This window comes from Lampris incognitus, chromosome 6, assembly GCF_029633865.1.
Source record: "Lampris incognitus isolate fLamInc1 chromosome 6, fLamInc1.hap2, whole genome shotgun sequence".
NCBI lineage: Eukaryota > Metazoa > Chordata > Actinopteri > Lampriformes > Lampridae > Lampris > Lampris incognitus.
The window spans coordinates 16,830,983-16,844,448 of NC_079216.1; the positions used below are offsets into that span (position 1 = coordinate 16,830,983).

General features: G+C 46.1%; 1 protein-coding gene across 1 annotated transcript in view; it reads right to left on the reverse strand.

The window, feature by feature from the left end:
- Window positions 1-132: 132 nt before the first annotated feature.
- The window catches only part of ankrd27 (ankyrin repeat domain 27 (VPS9 domain)), a 40,282-nt gene continuing 26,948 nt past the window's right edge, over window positions 133-13,466 (reverse strand). The window contains exons 18-28 of the mRNA XM_056281398.1: window positions 12,029-12,088; window positions 11,641-11,757; window positions 9,949-9,993; window positions 9,684-9,803; window positions 8,596-8,790; window positions 8,068-8,187; window positions 7,202-7,375; window positions 5,556-5,649; window positions 4,781-4,859; window positions 4,069-4,132; window positions 133-2,106 (exon numbers count right to left, since the gene is read on the reverse strand). Of these exons, the coding sequence (XP_056137373.1) occupies window positions 1,630-2,106; window positions 4,069-4,132; window positions 4,781-4,859; window positions 5,556-5,649; window positions 7,202-7,375; window positions 8,068-8,187; window positions 8,596-8,790; window positions 9,684-9,803; window positions 9,949-9,993; window positions 11,641-11,757; window positions 12,029-12,088 (1,545 nt within the window). The 3' untranslated portion in view covers window positions 133-1,629. The remainder of the gene's footprint in view (window positions 2,107-4,068; window positions 4,133-4,780; window positions 4,860-5,555; window positions 5,650-7,201; window positions 7,376-8,067; window positions 8,188-8,595; window positions 8,791-9,683; window positions 9,804-9,948; window positions 9,994-11,640; window positions 11,758-12,028; window positions 12,089-13,466) is intronic.

Genomic DNA, 13,466 nt, shown 5'->3' on the forward strand with positions numbered 1-13,466 from the left:
TTACGTCTCTCTGTGACGCTGGCGTAACAACAGCCCATAACCCGGCCAGTAACGTTAACGTCATCGTTAATTGGCTAGCGACTTCATAGGTAAGTCATCTCACTCGAGTAAAAGAAAACCACCACAAAAAAATAACGTTACTCTTAACATATTTATTTATTGGTTATTTTGACGTCAATTAAATAAGGCACATTCACTGCATCTTTTAACATCCAAAGCAAAAAATAAAACGTGGTAAAAATAATTAAGACTTCTGAATGGCCTTGGCGACCATTAAACATTTACTGGGATGTTTTGAATGAAAGACATTGTTTGCAGGAGTCTCAATGAAAAGCTTCTATGGTGAGGGTGAATGTTAACATTTTTTTTAAAGGGGTCACACAGAAACTCATCTAAGTCTGGACAGAGTGGGACACAGGCCTATCGAAAGTGCATATTCTTGGCTGACTAACAGACCAAGATGAGCCAGGCCTCAGACAAATATGAACACATACTGTAGGCTACAAAACTGGCAGGATGTAGTAGATCTAAATTTAAGAAGTGAGCTTCTTCTATTGATTGAAGACTATCGCTGCATCCATGACAGGTGAAATCTGAAATATTTTAAGTATCTATATGACATTAACGTGCACGGTAATATTGATAATTGACAGTAACTGGGTGCCGCAGTATTTTCCTCATAGTTTCATATAATTGTAGTCACAATGTTCAGAAAAACTAAGAAAGTAAAATTCTGAGCAGACCAGACATTCCCTTCAAGAATGATTGTGGGGTCATAAATAAGATAAAACATAAAACTATTATAAAATAAGTTAAGCAACATGGCATGATGGGGGTGGGGGTGGGGTGGAGGGGCAAACGATCCTCTCTAAGCCCATTTTTAGAATTAAATCTGAACTAATGGCTAGTATTCAAGTAAAGCATTAAAAATAATGTGCTTTCACTTCAAATGAGGTCTGGCATGAGAACCTAAGAGTGAAGACAGCCAGATCAAGATCTTCAGTAAAACTACAACACTTATATTCATTTTTAACCTGAAATAAACATTAGTTTCCATCCCTTTTTTGTGAAGGCTATAAAAGGTAAAAGTGCTTCAAAATCAAATGAAAGAAACAGCAGTCCTTTCAGAGGAGCTACTGGAGTGCCAAGCTGCCACCCTGATGCCGTGCCATCTAGGGCCAGTGTTACTCTATCAGGTCCTGAAGTATCACCTGTACTGCTGGTTTTCTACTCTACCAGGCAGTTAATGACATTCACTTGGTGTTCCAGGTATAAAACCTCCCTGATTGGAGCCTGGAATAACTTGAACAACAGGAGATGTCATTTACTACATGGTAGAATAGAAAATCAGCAGTACTGGTACCCAAGGATCGGATTAAGCAGAATCTGTCTAGACGAATAAGAGTCTGTCAGTCTGTCCATCAGTCCATTATCTCCATTAGCATGATTGGGGCAGGGGTGCGAGACGTGGTTTGGAGAGGGTGTGCAAGGTAGATCTCTCCTTGGGTTTCGACAGACCCTGGTCATTTGGCTGAGAAAACCCCAGAGGGGTCATCTGTGGGAGGGGTCATCTGGAGCGTCTGGAATGGTGGCAACATCACCAGGTTCCACAAACATGTTTGGGTCAGACTACTCATGCTCACCTTGGGGTGGAGTGCCATAAATCTGGATGTGGTTGTACAAGGATTTGCCTGAGTCCTGTAACGAGCAGGAGTGATCGCTTGGGGAGTGTGTGGGGGAGGGCTCAATGGAGCTGTGGCTTTGTGACTTGATGTCACTCATGGTGTCAGTGGAGGAGGGCTCTCCGGAGGTGTGGGTATGCAAGTCCTGATTTTTGGGTTGTGTGTCCAAGGGCTTAACAGGCAGGCTGGATGTGTCTGTACAAATGTGATTGAGCATGCTGGTTGTGTCGATGTGTGACTGAGAATACCCAGCGGGGGCTGGTGTCCCCTCACCAGCACTGCACTGTGAGAACAGTGGGTATTTAGGGTCTACGGTGTGAGAGCGAGACAGGGGCCTCCCTACTTCAGGGCTCCCCGAGGAGCCAAATGGCCCACTAACCTCCAATGTCTCCCCCCGCATCAGGCGCCTCCTCTCCACATTCACCTGGTAGTCAAAACAAGAGTGTCAAATAAATAAGAAAATACATATACATGAATTCATTAAAAAAAGGTTTCTTTTAATTCCAGACTTTTCCCAGGGCTGAATTTGTTATTTTTTGATGCATGTTGAAAAGAGCTGGTTATGTTACATGACATAATATGACTGTAAAATGGACCAAATCCCTCTATAGATGCAACTCAATAAATCTATCAGAGGGCAACCACCTGCATCCATGGGTTGAGGAAGCAACAATCACGAAAACAAGACATACAACAAACGAAAAAAACAAACAAGACATTCTTCGCATTTTTCATCTAATATGGAGATGATCTGCAGGCCAAATCCTCGTTAAGTCACATTCCTCTCTCAATAAACAAAGTGTATTCCAACCAAATTCATGTAAACCCAGATTAAAAGGGAAAATCACATTACTTCAAATTGTAAACACTTTAACTGAACTATAACGAGTTAACAAGTTGATCTGATTTTTCACAACAAGTACACTGTGTGCATTATCACAGTTCATCAGACTGTGGTCCCAGGAATTTGATCATATTCTTCCACTTCGAAGTATATTAATGATTATGTACAATTTAGGATGATCAGTAGGGGTTCCAAGGTAACACCCGACAGAGCCGCCCGTAAGGGGGGGAAAAGGGGAAAGCTTTCTGAGGCCAAGCTGCTGCTGGGGGGGGGGGGTTTGAGGCCAGCAATAATAATGTTCATCCTAAATATGATGATGATAATGGACAGCCCTGACCTACTGAGTGTGAACTGGCTAAACAGAAGGACTTTAAAGCCATTATAAAGGACTTTGCATCCAGTAAGATAAGGAAGTTGGCTGTATAAGAGGCAAAGATGATACCTTAAGGTAAGAAATTGCATTTTCTTCTAAGAAATGTAAGATCTTTGTTGACCTTGGTGTGTTTACTGTGTCAAAGACTTATATAATGGTTGTGTGTGTGTGTGTGTCTATGCAGCCCCCATTACTGAGTCAGTCTCTCTCAGTTTACATGTATGTGTTTAGTAGGAGAGCGAGAGCTCACGCATGCGTCCATATGAGTAAAGCAGGTTTTTTTTGGGGGGGGGGTCTCATTCACTGGATCTTTTCAGGGGCCCAGCCATTTCTGTGGGCAGGCCTGACACCCCATGACCTAATACACAAGTGTCTGTCCATTATCCTCCCCCCTGGTGGCACCCATGCCAATTATGCAATGCTTTGTATGATCTCATCTCATCTCATCTCATCTCATCATCAGCCACTTCTCCGGGGTCGGGTCGCGGTAGGAGCAAGCTAAGTAGGGCACTCCAGACGTCCCTCTCCCCAGCAACGATCTCCAGCTCCTCCTAGGTGATCCCAAGATGTTCCCAGGCCAGATTGGACATGCAGTCCCTCCAGTTAGTTCTGGGTCTACCCCGGGGTCTCCTCTCAGTTGGACGTGCCCGGAAAACCTCCAAAGGAAGGCGCCCAGGAGGCATCCTAATCAGATGCCCGAAACACCTCAACTGACTCCTTTCGACGCGAAGGAGCAACAGCTCTACTCTGAGCTCCCTCCGGATGTCCGAGCTCCTCATCCTATCTCTAAGGCTGAGCCCAGACACCCTATGGAGGAAACTCATTTCAGCCGCTTGTATCCACAATCTCTCCCTTTCGGTCACTACCCAAAGCTCATGACCATAGGTGAGGGTTGGAACAAAGATTGACTGGTGAATTGACAGCTTTGCCTTCCGGCTCAGCTCACTCTTCATTGCAACAGTCCAGTACAACGTCCACATTACTGCTGATGCTGCACCAATCCGCCTGTCAGTTTCTCCGCTTTGTATGATATCTTACATAAAACCAATAAATGGCTCACTGGACTCTTTCTGTCTACGCTTGATCATTTTGTGCTGTTCTCAAGACACTACAAAATTTAATACCACAGATATTAATTGCAGCCATTATTTAATACTTGCAGGGCCTACCTGAGTGCCAGCCGGTGAACGCATGGTGGGTGGACTGGGGGAGCCCTTCTGGATCTGCTGGGCCCTTAAGATATGAAAGTACATGAAAAGAGTCAGTACATCCATATCAACAACCTGAATAACAACTTTTTTTTCTCGATTTTCTTCCCAATTGTATCCCGGCCAATTACCCCACTCTTCTGAGCCTTCCCGGTTGCTACTCCACCGCCTCTGATGATCCCGGGTAGGCTGCAGACTACCTACCACATGCTTCATGTGGAGTCATCCGCCACTTCTTTTCACCTGACAGTGAGGAGTTTCACCAGGGGGACGTAGCGCATGGGAGGATCACGCTATTCCCCCCAGTTCCCCCTTCCCCCCAAACAGGCACCCCGACCAACCAGAGAAGGTGCTAGTGCAGCGACCAGGACACATACCCACATCTGGCTTCCCACCATAGCTTCCCACCACTGCAGACACGGCCAATTGTGTCTGGAATGCCCAACCGAGCCGGAGGCAACACGGGGATTTAGCCTGGATCCCCATGCTGGTAGGAAATGGAATAGACCGCTAAGCTACCTAGATGCCCCGGATAACAACTTTTTTTGCTTGCACCCTACAGTGAGTAATCTTTCTTTTGTCTCTAAGTGCTTGTGATGTGATATGATGTGATGTGACATGTGACGTGACGTGACGTGACGTGACGAGGAAGAGTTGATCTTTGACAGCCTACCTGTTCACAGAGTGAGTCAGCTTCGGTCTTCTACCATTGACAGAGTCCTGCAGCTTCAGAAGCTGAACGAAGGAATGGGCTGAAGTGCAATAGGAGAGATAAAAAAAAGCCTGTTACGTTCACTTAGAAAACACTACACTGATTATGGAGAGGAGCTGGTTAAAGGAAATATTTTGATTGAAGGGTTTACATGACTTGAAATAAGACGCAATAAACAATTTCAAAAAGCCAATTATAAGCTGGCCCATCAGTTTACATTCTTTCAACAATACGAAAGTTCAAACCAATCTTACACTGGCTAACGATAATCAGATTCAAGTGTTTACATAACTTTCTCTAAAAAGCATGAGTAACGCCTTCATTGCTTTATGATCGGGGGGGATCATAAATCAGGTCTGTGTGTAAACACATTCACCACAGACTAACAGGAAAAAAGGGCAACTCCTTTCCATTGTCAATTGGGGAGATAAAACCTAGTTATTGATAAGCAGAGAGAAGGCAACTCATTTTCAGAAAAATGTGTAATTATACAACTTAAAAGTTTGCTTAAAAAATGACTGAAACAAAATTTAAAACAAGCCAACACGTTCTCCAGACAGATGACTGTTCTGTCCAATCAAAGTGAATGATGCAACCTTTTAAAATGATAAGAACTAAACTTTTGAGACTGGATTGTATAGCTTTATTTATTTAATAGATGGATTTATTTACTGACTGATCAAAATAAGGCTGAGTTTTTTCTTCTTCTTAAAGGAACATATAATATTGCCCTTACCCACAGTTCCTTTGGGCACAGAGAGGAGTTTGATTGGCTCAGCATCTGGAGATAGTCCGGATGCCTTCTGAAGCACCCTCAAGATCTCAGCATTCTGGAGAGTGTAAAACAACTTGTTACTAATGATAGGAATGTGGATATTACTGTGCTTCGAAGTCATTTGCCCTTGATAGGAGTGTAATTCAATCATCAGTGTCTAACAATATATGACACTGAAGAAGACAGCAAATCCTACTGCATCCTCTCTGTCTCCCCCCAGGATGAGCTCTTCCTAATCAGGTGCGATCAGGTGTTGATCTTACAACTGCAGTCTTGGATGTGGCCGTTTCCAGTGAGGTGATGTGTGAATGCTGCCTAGTTGGAGCAACGCAATGTCAACCAATTCTTCCCATGCATCCCATGTGACGTGAAGGCCGCATTTTAACCAGCGTTATAACGGAGTCGTGGTTCTTGTTCAACCAATCAACTGTGACAGAAGCAGCACAACTGAGAACCCCAATTGTATACCAGCTCTCAACTATGCCCCCAAGGGCGCCCGGGTAGCATAGTGGTCTATTCAGTTGCCTACCAACACGGGGATCGCCAGTTCGAATCCCCATGTTACCTCCGGCTTGGTCAGGCATCCCTACAGACACAATTGGCCATGTCGGCAGGTGAGAAGCCAGATGTGGGTGTGTGTCCTGGTCACTGCACCAGCGCCCGTCCTGTGGTCAGTCGGGCACCTGTTCGGAGGGGAGGGGGAACTGGGGGGAATAGCGTGATCCTCCCTCACCCTACGTCCCCCTGGCGAAACTCCTCACTGTCAGGTGAAAAGAAGTGGCTGGCGACTCCACATGTATCGGAGGAGGCATGTGGTAGTCTGCAGCCCTCCCCGGATCGGCAGAGGGGGTGGAGCAGCGACCGGGCCAGCTCGGAAGGGTAGGCAATTGGCCAGATACAAATGTGGAGGAAAAAAAACATGCCCCTTCCCCTAACATCGAATCAGATTTTTACTTGAGGCACTTCTTCATGTGAGTGGTAGGTATCTCTTGCCAGATGGCAGTAGAGAGAACAGCTTGTGTCGGGGGTCTCTGATTATTTTGTGGGCCTTCTTCAGGCACTGCAGGAAATGTGTTACAGCCAGTCAGTCCTGACTGGCCGTAACACATTTGCACAAGTTTACTGTTATTTGAACAAGTTTAAATGTTTACTGTTTTAAGTTTTACTGTTTCATTGTGGCTGCTGTAAACAACTGCACCATCTGTTATTTTCACTTTTACTGTTACAATACCTGTTCATTATGGTTACTGTTACCACTACACAATCTGCCATTTACACAAGTTTACTGTTTACAATCTCACTGCATATGTTAGCTTACCATAGTACAGACATTCTCTACTACAGCATACTGTCAAACAAAGTACATCCAAAGTCTGTACTGTTTTTTTTGTATTTCTTTTGTATTTCTGTATTTTGTACATATCATGATCTTGCACTTTCATTTCTCTAAGTACTTTCATTTATAAGTACTTTTATTGCCCATTTGTGTGTTGGGCCAGCAAAGCAAGCACGTCATTATGAAAATAAGTGTAAACTAGCTTTCATATATGACAAATCATTTTGAAACTTGAACTTTAAACTAGTAACATCACTTCCTGCTGAGTCACCTTGCCCCCCTGCTCATAGGCACAGTCCAGCGGGTTCCGCTGTCTCTTGTTCCTCAGGTGGACGGCTGCCCCCCCCTGCAGCAGCAGCTCCACCAGTGCCAGATGACCCCCCCTCACCGCTTCATGGAGTGCTGTGTTACCCTGCTGGTTGGCCAGATTCACAGAGGCATTACTCTACAGAGGAAGAGAGGGCGAGAGAGACAGAGTAATAACAACCACTTTTATTTACATAGCACTTTTCTAAAACAATGTTACAAAGTAAGAAAAACAGACAAAGAGTAACAGGAAGTAGAAGAAAGACAGACAGATACAGATGATAAACCAATGAATGGGAAGAGATGACGGGCTGAACCAAACTGTAAACTCAAAAATATTTTATCATAAGGGCATCCAGGTTGCATAGCAGTCCATTCCATTGTCTACCAACATAGGGAACAGCGGTTTGAATCCCTGTGTTACCTCCAGCTTGGTTGGGCATCCCTACAGTCACAATTGGCTATGTCTGCGGGTGGGAAGCTGGCTGTGGGTAGTGTCCTGGTTGCTGAACTAGTGCCTCCTCTGGTCAGTAGGGGTGACAGCGTAATCCTCCCACGTGCTACGTCCCCCTGGCGAAACTACTCAATGTCAGGTGAAAAAAAGTGGCTGGCAACTCCACATGTATCGGAGGAGACATGTGGTAGTCCGCAGCCCTCTCCAGATCAGCAGAGGAGGTGGAGCAGTGACCGGGACGGCTCGGAAGAGTGGGGTATTCTCTCTCTGGGATTCCAGCAGTCTGTATCTATGGCTGTGTGTGCGTGTGTGTGTGTGTGTGTGTGTGTGTGTGTGTGTGTGTGTGTGTGTGTGTGTGTGTGTGTGTGTGTGTGTACCTGTAGGAGGGTCGTGGCTGTCTCCAGGTGTCCTCTGAGACAGGCATGAATCAGGGCTGTGTTGCCATAGTGATCCTTCTTATTGAGCTTGGCATTACATTCCAGCAGTGACCTCACCACCTGGATACACCCATCACCATGGATACACCCATCACCACGGGACAGAGAGGAGTCAGAACATAGGCAATGTCTACCTACATACAAATGGTTAAAAATGCTTTTTTTTTTAAAGCAGTTACTAAAGTGAATGTCTTCCTGCAGCCAGTTTAATTTATTAAACAAAGTGAATAATGGAATTCAAGATAATCTCTGATCAGAATATGAAAGACTATCTGGCAGAAAGGCTTGTAGATTTAAAAATTCATCAACTCTCACTGTTCCACAGCCCACCAGATGGCTTATTCCAAACAGAGAATCACATTCCAATGTAGGTGGGAACACAGACAACCTAAACACAGATGGTCTGGTTTTGCCTACATTTAGGTGGAGGCTGGCTGTCATTTCGGAGGCTTCCTTGGGGACACCTACCTGTACGTGGCTGTTCTGACTGGCCAGGTGGAGAGGCGTGGCGTTCTGCCTGTTCCGAGCGTTGATGTTGGCCCCGTGTCGGGTGAGCAGGGATACCAGTGCTGCGTGGCCATGCAGGGCTGCCACGTGGAGGGGGGTGAAACCATCAGAGTTGTTGCTGTTAACCCCCAGACCGCTAGTCTGCATGCTGGTGAGCTACACAACACAAACACACGTCGAAACAACATGGTTGTTCACAAAGAACTTCACAGATGACAAAGAAGAAGCACACCGCACATTTTTACAAACTGGGTCATACGTGTGTGTGTGTGTGTTCTTGTTCTGCTATATTTGCAAGGACTAATTTGAGTTTTTAGCCATAAGAGTGAGGACATTTTCTGCAAAGTTATGACGTTGTGTCATTTCTCACTTCTTCAAGGGTCTATTCTCGGGTAACGATTTGGCCTCCAACAAGTAACGTACCAACATGGCCTCCAACATGACAGCGGTTAGGTGAGTCAGATGGTGCCAATTGTTTTTTTTTATTTTTGCCCCTTTTTTCTTCCCAATTGCACCCAGCCAATAACCCCACTCTTCTGAGTCGTCCCGGTCACTGCTCCACCTCCTCTGCCGATCCGGGAAGGGCTACAGACTACCACATTACCTCCTCTGATACACGTGGAGTCGCCAGCTGCTTCTTTTCACCTGACAGTGGAGTTTCGCCAGGGGGACCTAGTGCCTGGGAGGATCACGCTATTCCCCCCAGTTCACTCTCCCCCCCGAACAGGTGCCCTGACCGACCAGATGAGAGCGCTAGTGCAGCAACCAGGGCACATACCCACATTTGGCTTCCCATCCGCAGACACGGACGATTGTGTCTGTAGGGATGCCCGACCAAGCCGGAGGTAACACGGGGATTCGAACCACTGATCCCTGTGTTGGTATGCAACAGAATAGACCGCCGCGCCACCCGGACGCCCAGATGGTGGCAATTGTGTGGAAATATTCATATTACTGACCAGAGGATTGTTTAGTTTTTGTGTTTGGTGTATTGTCTAGTGTGGTTGTTCTGCATGTGAGATGAATTTGTGGCTATGTGGTGTAAATACCTTCTGTGTGGGGGTACAGGAGGGACACTGACACAGTGGGTGACACAGCACGCCTTGAGAGGGCACACCATCTCCCTCTTCCTCTGACTCCTCCTCCGCCCACTCCAACAAGTAACGTACCTAGAGCAAACACACACACACACGGGCATGCAAAAGCAACAATGAATTAATCCATTTCTATGTGTACTAAAACAAATAATGAAAAAATAAAAAAAGACAGGCAGATGTGATAAAGGTCGGGAAACATGGCCGACTGCGCTCTCACCATCTCTACATCTCCATCTGCAACCGCACGCAGCAGCTTCTCTACCTGTCAACCAAAGAACACACAGAGCTTCCAGCTGTGACACGTTATTTACAAAACATTTTATAAACTCACGAGATCTCATTTAGCCTCACGTTAAGACTACTAGACCTCACCTTAAACCTCACCTTAAAACTACTAAACCTCACCTTAAACCTCAGCTTAAGACTACTAGACCTCACCTTAAACCTCACCTTAAGACTACTAGACCTCACCTTAAACCTCACCTTAAGACTACTAGACCTCACCTTAAACCTCACCTTAAAACTACTAAACCTCACCTTAAACCTCAGCTTAAGACTACTAGACCTCACCTTAAACCTCGCCTTAAGACTACTAGACCTCACCTTAAACCTCACCTTAAGAACTACTAGACCTCACCTTAAACCTCACCTTAAGACTACTAGACCTCACCTTAAACCTTGCCTTAAGACTACTAGAGTCCAGTCACAGAACCAAACAGTTGCTAGGTCCGTTTGGTCCAATTTAAATTCTATTTGGAAACATTTCCTTTCCATGTTATTCCTATCTGCAGTTGCTGGATTTTCTTTTCTTTCTTTTTTTTTTCTTTTCTCCCTAATCATACCCAGCCAATTACCCCACTCTTCCGAGCCGTCCCGGTCACTGCGCCACCCCCTCTGCCGATCCGGGGAGGGCTGCAGACCACCACATGCCTCCTCCGATACATGTGGAGTCGCCAGCCGCTTCTTTTCACCTGACCGTGAGGAATTTTACCAGGGGGGACGTAGTGCATGGGAGGATCACGCTATTCCCCCCAATTCCTCCTCCCCCCCGAACAGGCACCCCAACCGACCAGAGGAGGTGCTAGTGCAGTGACCAGGAAGCATACCCACATCTGGCTTCCCACCCGCAGACACGGCCTATTGTGTCCATAGGGACGCCGACCAAGCCGGAGGTAACATGGGGATTCAAACTGGCAATCCCCGTATTGGTAGGCAACAGAATAGACCGCCACGCCACCCAGACGCCCCCCAGTTGTTGCATTTTCCACTCTGTTGAGGTTTGTAGTTTATTTGATTTTTTTTTTTTTCTTGTGAGACAACACTTCTGACCTGAGAGAGCTCTTTATCCCCCCCCCCCTTTTCTCCCCAATTGTATCCGGTCAATTACCTCACTTTTCCGAGCCATCCCGGTCACTGCTCCACTCCCTCTGTTGATCCAGGGAGGGCCGCAGACTACCACATGCCCCCTCCTTTACATGTGGAGTCACCAGCTGCTTCTTTTCACCTGACAGTGAGGAGTTTCGCCAGGGGGACGTAGCGCGTGGGAGGATCACACTATTTCCCCCAGCCCCCCCCCCCCCCCCCCACAGGCGCCCCGACCGACCAGAGGAGGTGCTAGTGCAGTGACCAGGAAGCATACCCACATCCAGCTTCCCACCCGCAGACACGGCCCATTGTGTCTGTAAGGACACCCGACCAAGCCGGAGGTAACATGGGGATTCGAACCACTGATCCCCGTGTTAGGCAACGGAATAGACCGCTACGCCACCCGGACGCCCCCTGAACTGAGAGATCTCTAAAGGCCCCTCAGGATTTTCATTCTAAGAACACTAGCTGTCAGTTTTCTGTTTTTTGTCATTTTTGATTTTAACATAGATTGATTGTATTGCGCTGGTGTGAAGGAGCATACCTCCCTGTGGCGGACTCTGTCTCCATCTGTCCTGGCGTCAGAGTTCAGGGAGGAGGTGCTGGACACAGAGGAGCGCCTGCTGCTGGCATTTGACACCTGGGGTGAATGGCTGGGAGACTGGGATGAACAAGTGTATGTGTGGGGCGTTGGAGAATAGAGAAGACAAGAAGACAGAAAGGGGGGAGAAAGGAGAAAGAGCAGGGTCAGAGGTCATGTGATTTGTGATGATGTATCCTGGTGTGGTGCATAGGATGTTGATGTCATCTCTCTCTCTCTCTCTCTCTCTCTCTCATTTCACACTATGGTCACAGGAATATTTGTTCCCCCTATTGGTGTTACTGACCCTTGACCTCCTTATTACTTCTGCTGTTTGACTAATGATACTTACATCAATACTGCTCACTTTGCGATGACCACCATTTTGGGTTGACTCCAACAGAATTAAAATCTACAACAGACACACACACACAAACACACAATAGTAGGTGCATAAATTGACAAGATTTATAAAACTCCACTTCCATATATCATTTGTGAATATGAACAACCCTCCAAGCTAGACAGACTAAAAGCTGAACTTTGTTGTAACCAGGAGATACTTGCCTTAGCTCAAAAAGTGTGATTACACTGGACAGAACCAGTGGCCATGGTGTAAGCCTGTGGTTGGACTGGACAGCACCAACATGCCTCTACCAACACAGCTACACAAGGCAGCCTCCAGAATTGGATGATGTCGTTAAATGATGATATGATGTCATTAAATTTCATATGGAATTTTAAATATATTATCCACCCATCCATTATCCAAACTGCTTATCCTGTTGAGGGTCACAGGGATGCTGGAGCCTATCCCAGCAGTCACTGGGCGGCAGGCAGGGAGACACCCTGGGCAGGCCACCAGGCCATCACAGGCCCCCCCCCCACCCCCACACACACACACATTCACATATCTAGAAACAATTTAGTACGGCCGATTCACCTGACCTACATGTCTTTGGACTGTGGGAGGAAAGCGGAGCACCCGGAGGAAAGCCACGCAGACACAGGGAGCACATGCAAACTCCACACAGAGGACGACCCGGGATAACCCCCAAGGTTGGACTACCCCGGGGCTCGAACCAAGACCTTCTTGCTGTGAGGTGACCATGCTAACCACCGCGCCACTGTCAAATATATTATCATAAAATATAATTTGAAATATCACATAGGAATGTCTCAAAACATTTGGACAATCTTGTGTTAGAGGTTCGATTCCTTACTCTGTTGGTAACAGCGATGGGAGAAACTTGTTCAGTGACTCAGAAAACTCAGACGATAGAAATAACAACTATGCTTATGTTTAATTTTTTGCTCAACAGCCTGATTCAGTCACAAAGAATTCACAATTCGGTTGCAAAAGCCAGCAATGGCAACTTTATTTGTGTAGCTTATGTCTAAAAATCACTGAAGTGCGACAAAAGATAGAGAGAAATCTGTTTCTCGTATCGCAGCATGCTGTTCCATCACCAGCTTTCTCCTGCCCAGGCTGCCATGTACAGGACACAGTCTCACTAAGAGGATCACTCAAGAGCAATAACCAGGCTTTATTCCCACGGCCTGCTAGGACAAAAAAAAAAAAAAATTCCTGGAAAAATAGCAGCTTAACAGATTAGCCACAAACTGAAATATGAAATTGGCATATATCTAGAAGGACGAGACACTGATTTCAGTTTTCTTTTTTTTTTGGTTCCAGAATATTTTTGATAACTGTAAGAAGCTTAATTTTATTATTTCACCTCTTTTTTTTCCCCCTTCTGGTAGGGGAGGATGGTAGGAACGATGGAGAG